At 43.8% G+C, this 17418-nt stretch overlaps 1 protein-coding gene across 5 annotated transcripts in view; it reads right to left on the bottom strand.

Moving 5' to 3' along the window:
• The window catches only part of BZW2 (basic leucine zipper and W2 domains 2), a 66983-nt gene that overhangs the window by 3538 nt on the left and 46027 nt on the right, over positions 1-17418 (bottom strand). For all 5 annotated transcript variants that reach the window (XM_066238478.1, XM_066238482.1, XM_066238480.1 and 2 more), the window contains 4 exons: positions 16884-16993; positions 10847-11017; positions 8456-8602; positions 6880-7018 (listed from right to left, as the gene is read on the bottom strand). In XM_066238478.1, coding sequence (XP_066094575.1) covers positions 6880-7018; positions 8456-8602; positions 10847-11017; positions 16884-16993 — 567 coding nt within the window. The remainder of the gene's footprint in view (positions 1-6879; positions 7019-8455; positions 8603-10846; positions 11018-16883; positions 16994-17418) is intronic.

Here is a 17418-nt window from a genome sequence, read left to right as displayed (position 1 = left end):
GGTGTTTCCTTCTGAAGGTTCAGAGCTCATTCCTGTGTTTTACCGCCCCCCAGAGGCAGAAAGAGGCCATGAAACTACTAAAACGCTGGCAAGGACAACTCTTGTGAAAAGGATACTAAATGATAAGTAAAATTTATCAGATCCACTAAAAATCAAATTGTGCAAAGTTGAGGTTTGTGCAAGAACGTAATTTAGTAATAAATACTTGCTTGTGGGATCAAATTTCTAGTGTCTGGGAATAAATAATAAACAAGGACCAGAAGCACTCACACAGGGCAACTTAGGCAAAGCATGAACATCTAAAAGTTTAAGAAGAAATCCAACTTTTGTTTAGTGAAAAGTCCAATCTAAAAAGGAAGAAGCTCCTTCCTGAGGAATGAGAAAAAGGGAGAACTCGTCTTCTAAATAAAAAAATAAATGAAAAAAAAAGGCAGAGTGAAGAGTTAATTAAAATTGAGAGATTACAGTGTTTGTTAGGATCTCCCAGAAATGCCAACTGAGAATATAGAGGGTAAAAGTACTAAGAAAGGAAGACATTGTCCAATTGTACAGAAAGTTCCCTGAGATTAAACACATTTTTCTCCTTCTTTCCGGCCAAGGGCTTCACCATCAGTGGTGAAACTCTTGCGCCCTGGAGTACCTTCCCTCTGTCCTCCAAATAAGCTTCCCTGATGGTCGGGGTGCCCTTGAATGGTCATCCCACCACCCTCAGCACTCTCTCTCTCTGGGGAGCCTTGAATGGTCATCCCACCACCCTCAGCACTCTCTCTCTCTGGAGGAGCCTTGAATGGTCATCCCACCACCCTCAGCACTCTCTCTCTCTGGGGAGCCTTGAATGGTCATCCCACCACCCTCAGCACTCTCTCTCTCTGGAGGAGCCTTGAATGGTCATCCCACCACCCTCAGCACTCTCTCTCTCTGGGGAGCCTTGAATGGTCATCCCACCACCCTCAGCACTCTCTCTCTCTCTGGGGAGCCTTGAATGGTCATCCCACCACCCTCAGCACTCTCTCTCTCTGGAGGAGCCTTGAATGGTCATCCCACCACCCTCAGCACTCTCTCTCTCTGGGGAGCCTTGAATGGTCATCCCACCACCCTCAGCACTCTCTCTCTCTGGAGGAGCCTTGAATGGTCATCCCACCACCCTCAGCACTCTCTCTCTCTGGAGGAGCCTTGAATGGTCATCCCACCACCCTCAGCACTCTCTCTCTCTGGGGAGCCTTGAATGGTCATCCCACCACCCTCAGCACTCTCTCTCTGGAGGAGCCTTGAATGGTCATCCCACCACCCTCAGCACTCTCTCTCTCTGGGGAGCCTTGAATGGTCATCCCACCACCCTCAGCACTCTCTCTCTCTGGGGAGCCTTGAATGGTCATCCCACCACCCTCAGCACTCTCTCTCTCTGGGGAGCCTTGAATGGTCATCCCACCACCCTCAGCACTCTCTCTCTCTGGGGAGCCTTGAATGGTCATCCCACCACCCTCAGCACTCTCTCTCTCTGGGGAGCCTTGAATGGTCATCCCACCACCCTCAGCACTCTCTCTCTCTGGAGGAGCCTTGAATGGTCATCCCACCACCCTCAGCACTCTCTCTGGGGAGCCTTGGTTTAGCAACTGACATGGTGACTCTTATTCCCGGCTTTTTTCTATGCTCTGAAATTTAGGAAGCCAGGGACTTTTTAATCTCCAGCATTTAACATAACAGCTGTCATCTAGCATTGCACTCAATCAATGGATCATGGATACATTCATTCACTTAGGAAAAGCTGAGTAATTTTCAATATACAGTTTTAACTTAAAATTTAGGCTTTTGTGATAATACTGTAAAAGTGGTTTGAAAATTGCAAAATATTAGATGCCATTAGTTATTTAGGTATTAAAGTAGAATACTATGGCACTTGGAACTCAGGAAATTCAGTAATTTCATTAGAGATGCCACAGAGGGACAAAGTAAAAAATAATTGATCTTAACAATGCTGGGAATATATGGTGAGACTATATTCCTTACCTTTTTTCAGAACAAGAATAAGAAACTTGGTTTTAATATGGAAAGCAAATTTTCACTAAATGACCAATTACCACTTTTTTCTTTCATTGCTGCAAAGCCTTATTATAGTTTATTCACTTTTATTCCACTATTATTTATATAAAATATCTTGAAATCTTTCAATAATGGCATTCATTAAAGTAACCAGGTATGTCAAAGGGGCCAGGAGTAACCACATCCCTGACTTCCTGTGGTATGTCCTCTTGTTCTGCACATATGGGGAAGGTGTGAGTGTGTGTACGTGTGCGTGATGAGAGATTGAAATAGAAAAAGAGAAAGGATTTCCATTATTTTAAAACCTGCACTGAAGCAAAAATGTTCCTTATAATAAATAAAAGGAATCACTAGATAAAAGAAGCAAACAAGATACAATTTGATATATATAAAATGTATATATACGTGGAATTAGTGCTAAGTATAATCTTAAATGTTGCCAGAGTTCATAAGACTTGTCCCTTTGGCCTGCGGTGTCTCCAAAGTATGGCCTGCGTGCCACATGCGGCACCCTGAGGCCATTTATCCGGCCCCACTGCACTTCCGGAAGGGGCACCTCTTTCACTGGTGGTCAGTGAGAGGAGCACTGTATGTGGTGGCCCTCCAACGGTCTGAGGGACAGTGAACTGGCCCCCTGTGTAAAAAGTTTGGGGACCCCTGCCTTAGACAGTGGTCCTGGACCAATAGTCACTGTATCACCGGGAGATCTGCTGAAATGGGAGTTCTGGGTCTAACCCTGGACCTTCGGAATCAGAACCCCAAGGGGTCTGTGCTTCACACGCTCCGCAGGGGATTCATTTGCAAGTCAGAGCTGGGAAAGGTGTGTTTTATACACAGTGTTTATCAAGCGTTTCTAGACACGGAAAGTACATCTAAAAAGCATCCAAATCCTCACAGTAAGTTCTCCCAGTGCACAAGTGTTTGTGTGATGAAAGAAGGTCACAGTAAAAGCTGCTGTAACAAAAAAAGATGAGGCAAACACAGTAACTCTCTGAACGGTGGTGTGGAACCATCATTCCTCGGGGTTTTCATGTTCCCAAGAGGAAACATGTAAGTATTTCATTCAGAAAAACAGACTGTCTGTATAATTTTGTGGAAAATTATGCAACTACTTAAGAAAATGACATTTAAATATGTCAGTGATATATTTTAGGTTTTCATTTAAAAATGCTTTCTGATTTCATTTCCAAAAATAGCTAAGCCAGAAGAAAATGATGTCCCTCCTGTGTTCCCCTGGGCCTGTCATTCTAGACCATACTAAGGAGTATGATGGAGAAGGATGTTGGCATTAAAATGAGAAATCTGAAGGATTATAACAGTTCCCATGTGTGGAGGACAGACTATTCCATGACATGGCCACTGTCAGCCCCGTGAGATGGATGCAGGCCAGAATGGAGACTGCTTACACTAACGCCCACCTTAGAGATCGATCAGATCGCAATCAATGTTCATTCGGACAAAAACATCAGCACCCGTCCACTGCCTCCTGGGATGTGCTGGTGCTGGGACAGGCTAATGTCCTGACCTGGTCAAGCAGGTAAGCAGTTTCCCATACCTGGGAACATCTGTGTGCCAGTGCTCATGACTATTTCCCCCTTTTCCCTCTATGATTGTTTGGGAACTGCCCAATGGCACCGAGAAAGCGCCCAAGACACGCCTCGTTTGTACGTGACCCTGAATAAGCTGTCCATTGCCACACTGCGCTGGCCTGCCTCTTCCTTAGGCCCCCAACCCAAGTCTGGGGTCTTTCCTTGAGTCTGTGTGTACTAATGATATGAACCTAGATGCCATTACTGATAAAGAGAAGTTTGTTTATTCTTTTGTGAATGAAATACAAAATAAAATCAGGTGCTTCTACAGATGAGGCTCAAACAGCTAGCTCTGTCTCATTTGGAAAAAATATTTGGTTAGAGACACTGTTTGAGTTAGCTACTAAACAACAAGAAAGAAAAATGTACACTCAGGCTACTAGTTTGTAAACAGTGTGCTTTTCTATCTGTAGTGGAAAATACTGACCACCCACAGAGCAAGTGGGAAGCTACCTCACAGGTCTCTATCAGCTTAGAAGAGGAGCCAGCAGTGTCGAGCGGGGACAGAATGCCGGCTGGGTGGGTGGGCCCTGCCTCTTTCCTGGTTGCCGGGTACTGTAGGTGGGCTGGCAATATACCTGCAGGTTTGGATCTGGTGGGTCACTCTGGGTACCATTTAAACCAGGGGTCCCCAAACTTTTTACACAGGGGGCCAGTTCACTGTCCCTCAGACCCTTGGAGGGCCGGACTATAAAAAAAACTATGAACAAATCCCTATGCACACTGCACATATCTTATTTTAAAGTAAAAAAACAAAACGAGAACAAATACAATATTTAAAATGAAGAACAAGTAAATTTAAATCAACAAACTGACCAGTATTTCAATGGGAACTATGGGCCTGCTTTTGGCTAATGAGATGGTCAATGTGCTCCTCTCACTGACCACCAATGAAAGAGGTGCCCCTTCTGGAAGTGCGGTAGGGGCCAGATAAATGGCCTCAGGGGGCCACATGTGGCCCGCGGGCCGTAGTTTGGGGACCCCTGATTTAAACCTGAGTTTCAGGATATTGCTATCTCATGACTACACCCAAAAAGACCTAGTTCAGATCTGGACAGAGAAAAACACCAAATCCTAAACCTCAAATGAGACTTGACAGTTACCACATGCTTTTTCTGAGACAGCAGCATGGTGATTACAGAAGGAAAGGGAGTAGGGGAGGTGGAAGAGGGTAGAATGGGGATAAATGGTGATGGAAGGAGACTTGACTTGGGGTGGTGAATGCTCAATGCAGTGTACAGATGATGTGTGATGGAACTGTACACCTGAAACCTATGTAATTTTACTAAACAATGTCACTCCAGTAAATTCAGTTAAAAAATTGTGCTGCCTGACCAGGCGGTGGCGCAGTGGATAGAGCGTTGGACTGGGATGCGAAGGACCCGGGTTCGAGACCCTGAGGTCGCCAGCTTGAGCACGGGCTCATCTGGTTTGAGCAAAAAGCTCACCAGCTTGGACCAAGGTCACTGGCTCGAGCAAGGGGTTACTCGGTCTGCTGAAGGCCCGCGGTCAAGGCACATATGAGAAAGCAATCAATGAACAACTAAGGTGTCGCAACGAAAAACTGATGATTGATGCTTCTCATCTCCCTGTTCCTGTCTGTCTGTCCCTATCCCTCTCTCTGACTCTCTCTGTCCCTGTAAAAAAAAACAAATTGTGCCAAAGTGCTGTGAAAGTAAAATATCCAAACACCTGTGGGCAAGATGGATGCACTTCAAGAATCTGGGAGTTGCCCTGGCTGGACTGCTCGGCTGGCTGGAGCATCGCCCTGACGTGCAAAGGTTGCTGGTTAAATCCCCGGTCAGGGCACATACAGGAACAGCTTGACGTTCCTGTCCTCCTCAACCCCCACTTCCTCTCTCACCGAAATCAATCAATAAAAATTAAATTAAGAAAATAAAGAGGGCCCTGGCCGGTTGGCTCAGTGGTAGAGCGTCCGCCTGGCGTGCAGAAGTCTCGGGTTTGATTCCCGGCCAGGGCACACAGGAGAAGCGCCCATCTGCTTCTCCACCCCTCCTCCTCTCCTTCCTCTCTGTCTCTCTCTTCCCTTCCCGCAGCCGAGGCTCCATTGGAGCAAAGATGGCCCAGGCGCTGGGGATGGCTCCTTGGCCTCTGCCCCAGGCGCTAGAGTGGATCTGGTCGTGACAGAGCGATGCCCTGGATGAGCAGAGCATCGCTCCCTGATGGGCATGCCGGGTGGATCCTGGTCGGGCGCATGCGGGAGTCTGTCTGACTGCCTCCCCGTTTCCAGCTTCGGAAAAATACAAAAAAAAAACAAAAACCCAAAACAAACAAGAAAATAAAGAACTTGGACAGCTGATTAAAACTCTTTGTGAAATGATATTATGCATTTAAAAACGTTATTAATCAATAACAATTTTTTTTATATTCTAAATGCCCAAATTATCACTCAAAATGGACAAATCTAAGAACACATCAAAAGGAAAAGAAAGATTTGGCTGGTATTTCTACTTCAGTTTTTGTGATATTATGCCACTTAAGATCATGGTAACTTCTAATAAGCATTTTATATAATGTTCAAAATGTATCATTTCTTAAGTGCTCCCTATTCTCCCTCATGAAATGACACAAACAGATCAAAGGACAGTCCAGGATCATTTTTTATACATGGTAGGCATAGAGGCTGAGATCAGTTAAAGCCCTAACAGCAGTCATTTATGAAAGGCAGTGCCAGTTGTCATGGCAACCTAATCCTTAAAAATACAATGAAAAGACAGTAAATGTGAAAGTCTAAAAATAGCCATTTCCTTGGAAAATAGGAGAATGGCTGGGACAAATACCTACAATAGCATGTAAAAAGGTTAATTATTTCAGTAATTTTAAAGACAGCTTTATGGTACCTGAAAAGGTCTAAATATAGCTTTTCCATAGCATTTGGATAATCACTGTTCTCAGAGCTAATCCTTATCATTCAGAAACAGACCTAATTACTTTATATAATTACATCTTTTTTCACCACCCTTTTCCCCCCACCCGCCCTCCAAATAATGGCCAGTTTATCTCGAGTCTTCCGGAAGTCCCACCAGTGAGAATGGGCCCTGACTGGGCTGGCTCCTGGGGGCCGGCATATGGCCTCTGCATCTTCTCTCTACACATACGATGATGCCTCACTGAAACTGGCGAAGATTGGTGTGACCCCCACTTTGCCCTCTCCCCGACCCCTTGCCCTGCCTCTCTAAGAGCTGCAGCAACACCCGGGCACCGAGCAGCGGGACACCGTGGACGGTACCTTTATAAAAGAGGACTACGATCTTCTGGAAGGCTTTCATGAAGTGGATGTTGTCGTAACAGTACTCCTGCACCTTCTGCAGGAGGACGAGCTCCGACTGGCCCTGGGAGCTGAACACGGCCAGCAGCGGCGCGTATTGCTGCGAGAGACGGGAGGCAGCTTGGTCATTTTCGTGGGACGCACAGGGGTGACAGCACTCGAATCACAACAGCAATCTGGAGATTTGCTTCAGAAACATTCACTTTTGGGATTATCTTATTATAGTGTGCCCAATAAATGAAATTTCTATTCTGGCATCTTTATCAGATTTTTCTCAGCGTACCTACTAAAAGAAGGCTGAATATGGACTTCTGAATATATTAAAGAAGCACAAATATATATGCTACTATGTTTATTAGATATGAAAATGAGACAGAGCGAGGTTCTCCTTCCCCAGAAATCTAGATCCCCTCACGGGTCCTCCTTATGGTTTTGTTCAAATCATTCCCTTTGCCTCAAATGTCCTTGGCTTCCAGTCACTGATGGGAGCTATTGTCTTCTCCCAGATCTACTCAGTTCAACAGTTATCTCCTCCGAGGAGCTCTGCCGAGTAACCGCACCTGCTAGCTTACTCACTGCGTGTTCCCACAGACACTGAGAGCGACCGCTAATTTACATTCTAACTTAGTTTACGGGTTGTCTTTGAGTCCCCAATGCAAGTGTGAACTCTGAAGGCAGGATCTAAGCCTTGCACTCATCTAAACACAGCTTCTCAGTGAGGAGAAAATTCACAGTAGTAAAGACACAGGTATCCATGCATAAAAATACACAATTTACACAAGTAGTTGATTTCTTCCACCACTCAGGTACTCTGCAAGTTCTAATGTCAATCTGTAGTTTATTTACACAAAAACCTTCACTAAGAATTTCCAGCAGTCTGACCAGGTGGTGGCGAAGTGGATAGAGCGTCAGACTGTGATGTAGGGGACCCAGGTTCCAAACCTTGAGGTCACCAGCTTGAGCACGGGCTCATCTGGTTTGAGCAAAAAGCTCACCAGCTTGGACCCAAGGTCGCTGGCTCGAGCAAGGGGTTACTCGGTCTGCTGAAGGCCCGCAGTCAAGGCACATATGAGAAAGCAATCAATGAACAGCAAAGGTGTCGCAACAAATAACTAATGATTGATGCTTCTCATCTCTCTCCATTCCTGTCTGTCTGTCCCTATCTATCCCTCTCTCTGACTCTCTCTCTCTCTGTCCCTGTAAAAAAAAAAAAAGAAAAGAAAAAAGAAAAAAAAGAATTTCTGGCATGTAGAACAGGACAACAAATAGTTAGGTGGTATCTCTCTTTAACTTTAAATACTGAATATATGACTATTCTGAAGATTTTCTCACATTGTTTTGAGTAAGACTGACCCCTAGGTAGGGTATAGGTTCTTATATCTGAAACGTTTTAGGTGGTGGCAAATTCGAAAAGAAAACAATTAGGAATGCATGTTTGGTCGGAGGCGGGGCAAGTCGAGGTCGGAACCCATCTGTCCCACTCTTAGACGCTGCAGTGGGCCGACAGCAGAGACTGGTCCTTACTCAGCCCCGGTACCTTCAGGTGCTTCAGGGCCTGCTCGGCCACGAGTTCCTCCTTCTTGTTCCACTCAACGGCATTCATGATGCAGGTCCACAGGAGCCCGATCACCGCTGTCTCCGGCAGCTCGTTCCTCTTCATTTCCTCTTTCACGTAGAGCACCACCTGCATTCCACGGAGAAGGAGTCAGAACAGCAGGTACAGGACGGTCCTGGTGAGCAGAAGAGCTGGGGCACGTGAATCTTCCCCTCAGTCCCTCCCTTCCTGGTAAGTGTTCTCAGATTACAGAAGGGACCAAAAAACACAATGATTTGTTCTCAAAGCAGATTTATTTTTAGTCCAAAAAATTAACAGGCTTAGCTCTGGCCAGGAGCTGCTGAATAACAGAACACAGGAGAGTCTGTGCTCCTCGGGAGTTCCTCTTCTCCATGCAGGAACCCTGGGTCCAGCAAAGCAGGGTTTGCCTGGCCAGTCCGACCTCCCTGGGGTTTGACAGAGGCAACCCAGCTGGTAATTTCTGCCTCTGACCCTCACCTTTAAAGTTCTTAATGGGTAATATCTTGGGTTTAGAGAAGTTCGTTCTCCATAATTCATTCTTTAATTATTACTTTTGATGATCTTCATGCCCACCTCAGTGAAATGTTAATTTACAAATAAATTGTGCAGTGCAAAGGCAATTTTTATGATGCAGATCAATGCAGCACCAGTCAGCAGATTATTTTCCCCTATGAATTAAGTTTAAATATGTAAATTTATCCTCTGATCTCACAGTAGGAAATACAGGTCTGCCTAAGTTAACTGCATATCAAACTTGTTTAGAAAAATTGTTTTTCCTTTTAAAATAAAACCACAGAGGTTAGAACAGGGGTCGGGAACATTTTTGGCTGAGAGAGCCATGAATGCCACATATTTTCATAGTGAGAGCCATACAACGACCCGTGGACATTACGCATTATTCAATAAAAATTTGGTGTTGTCCCGGAGGACAGCTGTGATTGGCTCCAGCCACCCACAACCATGAACATGAGCTGTAGGAAATGAATGGATTGTAATACATGAGAATGTTTTATATTTTTAACATTTTTTTTTTTTTATTAAAGATTTGTCTGTGAGCCAGATGCAACCATCCAAAGAGCCACATCTGGCTCGCGAGCCATAGGTTCCCAACCCCTGGGTTAGAACCTCAGGTGATGATATAATCATAATGTACCTCAAGCGTACCACATTGTGAGTAGTACAACTTCCCCTCACCTTTGTCTTTTTTAGTCAAAGCATATTGTTCTCTTTCCTGCTGACCTGGGCTGCAGTGGGTTAAGAAGGATCTAAGCACACGGGGAATGGAAAGCCCCAGTCCCAGGGCTGGCTGGGGACATCTCTGCCACTAAAATCGTGACAACGTTTTTTTGGTTTTACTTTTTCCCATCGAAAATCCTGTTCAAGGTCTGGCTTGGAGAAATGCTATTCAATATATTGCTGACCTTCACGCCATGAGGCTTAGCAATCCCTAGTGCCCTAACAACTGCAATCTGCTGGGCAGTATCAGTCGGGAACGCCCCAGGCTTAAGCCGTATGAGGCACCTTGCAGTGTTTAAAGCACACAGGGTGGTGAGGCTTAGAGCTCAGGAGTCGTGGCAAAAGGAAAGGACCCTTCAGTTCATTTTTGTATTGTCACGTAAAAGTGTTGCGAGATCAAACAGGAAGTTTTCTCCAGCCATGATTTTTAAAAAAAAATACAGTCCTAGACCTCTGAACTATAGTTATACAAACTATTTTTATACACAGCTATACAAAAAATGTAGTAATTACATAATGCGGAAGCACAGCTATTGTCAGTGGGACCGAACAAGCCACTGGTCCACCTGGTCTTTTCCCACGCTACGAATTCACAACCATTGACCATTTTTCCTTCAAATTAAAAAACAAAACAACCATATGTAATTCACTCCCAGTGACACAGAATACTATGGTGATTTCAAACACAACCAAATGTTCAACTGCGTGATATAACCTGCAACAAAACGGAAAAACTACCACTTTCGAGGTATACTGATAGGAAATGGTAAATCTATTTGACAGAAAAAAAAAATTTTTTTTGATAATCCTAGCAGCTTGGTAAAGTAAGTTATTTGGGTGGAAATAACCATTATTTCTGGAACATTCTAGAAAATTCTGAATCAATCAATACTCAGAAACGGAACTAATTTAAACGGTATAAAGCACATAGCAATAGGCAAAGGGAGGTCTCCCTGAGGAAGGTAAAGCCTGCTTCACAGTCTCCGTCATTCCTCTGTTCGTCTGGACCAGCGGCTTTAGGTGACCCCTGTGTTTCGGTCATTTGACCCCCGCCGGGGTCGCAACCCACAGGTTGAGAACCGCCGGTCTGGAGAGACGCCGGCCTCCGGCTCTCACCTCCTTGATGGGGCACTCCTGAGACAGGCGCTCCTGGAGCTCCTTCTGCAGCTCCTTCCTGGTGCCCAGGGACTGCTGCACGCGCAGGAAATCCGAGAGCTCCTTGAGTCCCGCGTCGGTGAAGTACTTAGCAAAGTGATCCACACTCTGTCTGTTAACCGGAAAGAGTTCCTGAGAGAGAAAAGGAGACGCCGTTACATACACCACAAGCTCTTCACACTTCAGCTAACAGAAAGGGCGACAATTTAATATTCAGATAGCCGTCTGAGTGTCACCTATTTGGGAGAAAAAAAAACAAGAACTAATTTTAAAAAGAATAAATCTCCATGGATATTTCTTGAGCATTTTCTAAACACTTTCTAAAATTAGGCAGTTTTCTAAAGAAAGAGAAAAAAAAGTGAAGCAACTTCGATAAAATACCTTCACTCATTTTGAATCGTTCTCCTCTTGTTTTCATCAAAGTATAGCACATGTAATTAAAGAACTAAATTTGCTAAATTACATGCAAATAAGACAACTTTGAATACTGAGAGTGTTTTAAAAATGACAAGAAAGTATTAGAATCATTAAATAGCCACATTGCTTCCTTAACTGTGAGTTAAGAGACAAATCAGTTTTAATAAAGCTGAAATGATTTGAGAAAACATTAGAAAACCAACGTTGACTCATGTCATCGCAGGGACCTCTATTCATTCTGAGAAAATGCTGCTATTATTCTAAAATACTTGCTCAGGCGCCAAAGAGATTTGTACTAAACCTGTTAATGCTGGTGGCTCTCAAGTTCATGGAGAGATCGAATCTAACCCCTCTCTTCCAACTTTTCAGTTCATTATATAATTTGGTTGGAAAATTTAAAAAGAGCAATACACCATGGCTACTCTTATTTTTACCTCGTTTCCATTTTACCTTACACAGCTTGGCAGAGGCTCAGGAACACTGAGTCATGTTCTAATTCTGTGTGACTTTAACACCCAACTAAAATATTAAGGCAATTTTCAAAGCTCTCACATTTCTCAGCCTGCTGCAGTCTGAAAAATAGATCTAAACTTTTATGTTGGTTAGATTTGCATATGTACAGTGGTAGGCAAAAGTAGACTTACAGTTGTAAGTATGCCTTTGTGACATTCTTTTGCATTAATAAAGCTATTGTAATAATTATAACCTGCATGTCTTTTTCCATATGAACAACTGTAAACTTACTTTTTCCCACCACTATATGGTCAATGGCCGAGTAGCTCCAATAAAAATCTCAGTAGAAAGATCTAGGTCAGGGGTCGGAAACCTTTTTGGCTGAGAGAGCCATGAATGCCACATATTTTAAAATGTAATTCCATGAGAGCCATACAATGACCCATATAATGTACGTTACGCATTATCCAATAAAAATTTGGTGTTGTCCCGGAGGACAGCTGTGGTCGGCTCCAGCCACCCGCAACCATGAACATGAGCTGTAGGAAATGAATGGATTGTAATACATGAGAATGTTTTATATTTTTAACATTATTATTATTTTTTTTTAAAGATTTGTCTGCGAGCCAGATGCAGCCATCAAAAGACCCACATCTGGCTTGCGAGCCATAGGTTCCTGATTCCTGATCTAGGTTGTCATCACCAGTTTGAAACCCGGGTCTTGCTTGGTCAAGGCACATATGGGAGCTGATGATTCCTGCTCATCCCATCCCCTTCTCTAAAATGAATAAATAAAATCTTAAAAAAGAAAGAAAGAAAGATCTAGGCTGTCACCCTGTAATAGGAATATAGCCAGATGGCATCTAAGTCATGACTCAATTTTCAATATTCTTATACCATTATCCCATAATTTCCCTTGTTGAGTCATGAGTTTCAAAATATCAGAACAGAGCTGGTGGTGGGAGCAGCATCAAACACGCGTTCATGTTAAAGCAAACATTTTGCACCAGACTGAAATTTTGTCACTGTCATTTGTGCTAACGTCCAAGAAGTCTTCCAAATTTGGGGGCAGGGAACTAATTTAGTTTTCAGTTTCTGCTACGAATCAAGAAGTGGCAGGTCCGTTGCTCATACTGTTTAAAGTAGAAAGTTTTATAGATGATAAACTCAGCCAACAAGGTTAAGCAGCTTGCCCCAATTATGCAGCCAGAAGTATTTAGGGACAGAGCTGTGTGACCTTGAAGTCGATACTCATTCCATTGTCCTGCACTGGTGTTTAATATTGTATTTAGAAAGAGAGTGACTGGCCCTGGCTGGATGGCTCGCTTGGCTGGAGCCCTGTCCTGCAATGCAGAGGTGGCTGGTACGGTCCTTGGCTGGGGCACATACAGAAACAGATTGATGCTTCTGTCTCCCCCTACTCCCCCCCTTCCTTTCTCTGGATTCAATAAAAAATAAAAATAATAAAAAAAAGAAAAAAATCAAGACAAAAAAATAAGGCAACAGAGAGTGACCGAAAAGTTTGCTCTATAATTATGTTCAGCACAATGTCTTCAAATACATTACTCATAGTTTATATATAAACTATACCCAAAGTCCTCATGAATGTACATAATATATTAAAAATTATCATTCAGATTAAACTGAGGCAAAGTCTGTCTAAAACATCTCATGACATTTATTGCCTTGAACATGGTTGGTACTTGCTAAGAAAGCCCTAACCTGGTCTAAACCTCCCTCATCTCACCCCTAGACAGGTTCTCCCTTCTTCTGCCCTTACTCCTGAGTCTATTCTCAATGCGATAGTGTCATCTTGCTAAGACCCTACATCACATCACAGACAAATCTACAGAGAAGTTTTGAAAAGCTTCCTATTTTACGCAGGATAAAAGCCAAGTCCCTAATGCTACGGCCCTGACACTTCTCTGAGCTGATCTCTAGCCCCTACCAAATTCTCTCTCTTGCAGCCCCCAACTCGCCATGTCTCAAAACCTTTGCATAGTCTGTTCCCTTTGCCTAGAACACTCGTCTTCCTGGAGATATCTGTCTAGCTCACACCCTCACCTCCAAGTCTTCCTACACATTGCAGCTGATCAAAGAGGTCTTCCCTCTCATTGAAGATGGCATCTCACGCTCTAACATTCCTTAGCTCTTCCCTGCTTAATTTTTAACTTGTAGCACTTTTCATTTTCTATTCTATTACATACTTGAATTGTTTAGTTCACTGACTGCTTCCTGCAATAGAATGGTAGCCCCATAAAGGTAAGGTCACCCCTTCTATCCCTTCTAATACCCCCAACTCCAGAAACGCTTCCGACCAATATCCTGACCACTGTTCTCTTTTGCAGTGATGAGGGACTGATGTTTCACATTTCACATCCCCCCTCTTCTCTGAGTAGCTACAAATTTTTCTTTTGTCTGTATTATAGAGGTGGGAAATTGCTAAACTTGAAGAATATGCTATTTTTTTCTAAAAGGTACTAGGACAGAGCCAAAGATAAAGTTACTATGTGTTAATGAAACAAAACTTCCTCCTCACAGTGAGACTGACCTTCCAGTTCCTCACTCATTTGCTGAGTCAGCACATGTCAGGCGGGAATGGTTCTCCTGCACAGACTATTCCCTGCCCCTCATTGAGCACACAGTGTTCTTGGTAGAAACGGCAACCTATGCTCTTCATGCCTTAAATAATAAATATATGTAGACCTCAAAACCTAGTAAGAACAGCTAAATGATATATGTTTCAAAAAGGAAATAGATTAAAAAATTTTTTTTTATGAAGTAATCTAATTAAGTTAACCAAGCTCTGTCTATTGGTATCTCTAAGGACACTTGCTTTAAGAAATAACTGAGTGGCCCTGGCCGGTTGACTGAGTGGTAGCGTGTTGGCCCAGCATGTGGATGTCCTGGGTTCGACTGTTGGCCAGGGCACACAGGAGAAGCACCCATCTGCTTCTCCACCCTTCACTCTCTCCTTTCTCTCTCTCTCTCTTCCTCTCCCACAGCCAAGGCTCCATTGGAGCTAAGTTGGCCCAGGTGCTGAGGATGGCTCCGTGGCCTCCACCTCACGCGCTAGAACGGCTCTGGTTGCAACAGAGCAACACCCCAGATGGGCAGAGCATCGCCCTCTGGTGGGCTTGCCAAGTGGATCCCAGTCAGGCACATGTGGGAGTCTGTCTCTCTGCCTCCCAGCTTCTCACTTCATAAAAATTAAAAAATAAAAAAAGAAATAACTGAGTCTTCTGTGGCAAGCTTTCATAGATTGTATCTTTGTTCTCATTCACCCCTCTCCTTTGAACAGGTACTAGGAGAAGCCCCTCCTTGCTGCCCGTCTGCAGGGGTGGAGAAGAAGCCCGTGAGTGAACTAAATGTCCTACCCCACGGCCAGTGACTTATGGTGGCTAATAGAAGGTGCGCTTTCAATCAATGTCCTGGAGGAGTTCACTTCAGTGGCCTGTGCTCCTTCCTCTAAGCTGCTCCTTTAGCCTGGGTCCTAGAATAAAAGGCATATGGATGGGCCCTGGCTGGTTGGCTCAGTGGTAGAGTGTCGGCCTGGCATGGAGTCCCGGGTTCGATTCCCGGCCAGGGCACACAGGAGAAGCGCCCATCTACTTCTCCACCCCTCCCCCTCTCCTTCCTCTCTGTCTCTCTCTTCCCCTCCCGCAGCCGAGGCTCCATTGGAGCAAAGTTTGCCCGGGCACTGAGGATGGCTCTGTGGCCTCTGCCTCAGGCGCTAGAATGGCTCTGGTTGCAACAGAGCAATGCCCCAGATGGGCAGAACATCGCCCCCTGGTGGGCATGCCAGGTGGATCCCAGTCGGGCGCTTGCGGGAGTCTGTCTGACTAACTCCCCGTTTCTAACTTCAGAAAAATACAAAAAAAAAAAAGTTATATGGATGTAAGAGGAGCCCGCTCAGCCAGGACAAAACTAATCCACAGACTTGGAGACAAGACTATGCTCCTTCGTGTGAACTCCCTCCCTGCTCAGCAACCTATTCACTTGTCTTTCTTGACTTTTCCTGCTATAGACAGGGATCCACCGAAGTCGCTAGAGTCAGTTCCATGAGGGCAGGACACTTTTCCACCCTGTCCTCTACTGGCTGCACAGCTCCTAGGGCTGTGCCTGGCACAGGGCAGGCACTCAGGAAGTATATGTGGAATGAAAAGTATTACCTGTGGCAGAAATTAACTAGAAACTTAATTTTTTTTTCCTCTATCATATTCTAAAGACTGTCAAGACACACATAGGACTATTCTAAGGCAAACTTCAAGAGACCACGGAATTTTAAGTCGCTGAAGATGCAATGAGGCAGTTTTAGAATTATTCCATAGACCGGCATCCTTGCTTGCTGGAGCGTATTGGAAGAGAAAACCAGATGAGAGAGCAACTAAAGAGAAGATGGCAGCGGCAAGGGTGTCTTTTAATTTTAGACTTTGTCCTAAATTTGTAAAAGCAATTTCACTTGGCGGAATCTCTGTCATTTGCACAGCTGTTGCTTCCAGCAGAAAGAAATTATAGGGAGAAGATAGAAATTATGAGAACAAAATATTTTTTGTGGTTTTCTTTGAAAAATATAAAGATAGAGGAATAAAAGTATAATCAAGCAATTGTGATAATGGGAGCTTCAAATGAACTACAATGAACCAATTTGCTTTCTTAAACAGTTTAGTATTTCAAATAAATCTTGGTGTTAACAAGGAATCTTGTTTAAAATTTTATTTTGTTAACAAAACAACATGCATTTCAGATAAATGTGTCATTCAAATATGACCCAAGTTATCACAAATGTCTAACTAGGTGGGAATGGTATGACCTTACATTAAAAATTCAAATTTCTATAGTTACTAGTCAAAAAAGTGTTAATTCTGATAAATATAAACATTCTGTCAACAAACTTCCAAATCAGAAACTCTCTGTATTCCTTATGAGTCTTTCATTTAATCATCCCATTTATTAAAAGAAAGATTACATTGGAATTAGTTGCTATGTGTCATAATATAGAAATAAGAGGACCCAAGCTTCAATTCAACACCGATCCGGGCCTTCCAGGCGTGAATTACAGCGCAGGCGCAGACGGTCGTGACCCAAGAATGACGCCCGCAGCCCCCTTTGTCCAGACGATACTTACAAGCAGCCTCTTGTCTAAGTTGGCTTTTCTCAAAGAAGAGGTAACAGAGTTGGCATCTTTTTCTGCCATCCAGGCTTTAAAAAGCTTGACAGCAAATGAGGCCGCAATGCCTGTTAAAAAAAACCAGCAGACAGTTTCATTGCTTTTCGAAGTAAAACCGCTTGTGGTGATGTACAAGGCAACGCTTCGCGTATGCTTGTTTCAGGGCTCCGGATTCCGAGACTTGGTTTGGGAAACGGATAGCTCTCCGGGAACTGCGCTATCATTACTCACATTTGAATACTTTCAAAAAGTTATAGTACTTTGCAAACTTGGACTTCCTTATTCCAACCAAGTATGCCCAAGAATATGTTTTACCTTGCTCCTAAACAGATTTAAATCCAAGTGTTTCCTAGTGTCTTGGCCTATATTTCACCCTGTGGTTCACCATTATTTCATGTTTATGACAGTGATGCTGAAGAACAGCAAATAAAGCATGAGACAAAAGAAAATGTCAATATGTCGACAATTTGCTGATAAATGACACCAGGAAAAA

Source organism: Saccopteryx bilineata, chromosome 7 (genome assembly GCF_036850765.1).
Source record: "Saccopteryx bilineata isolate mSacBil1 chromosome 7, mSacBil1_pri_phased_curated, whole genome shotgun sequence".
Classification (NCBI taxonomy): Eukaryota; Metazoa; Chordata; class Mammalia; order Chiroptera; family Emballonuridae; genus Saccopteryx; species Saccopteryx bilineata.
Note: the sequence above shows the minus strand (reverse complement) of the source record. Positions and strands in the feature narration are given on the sequence as shown.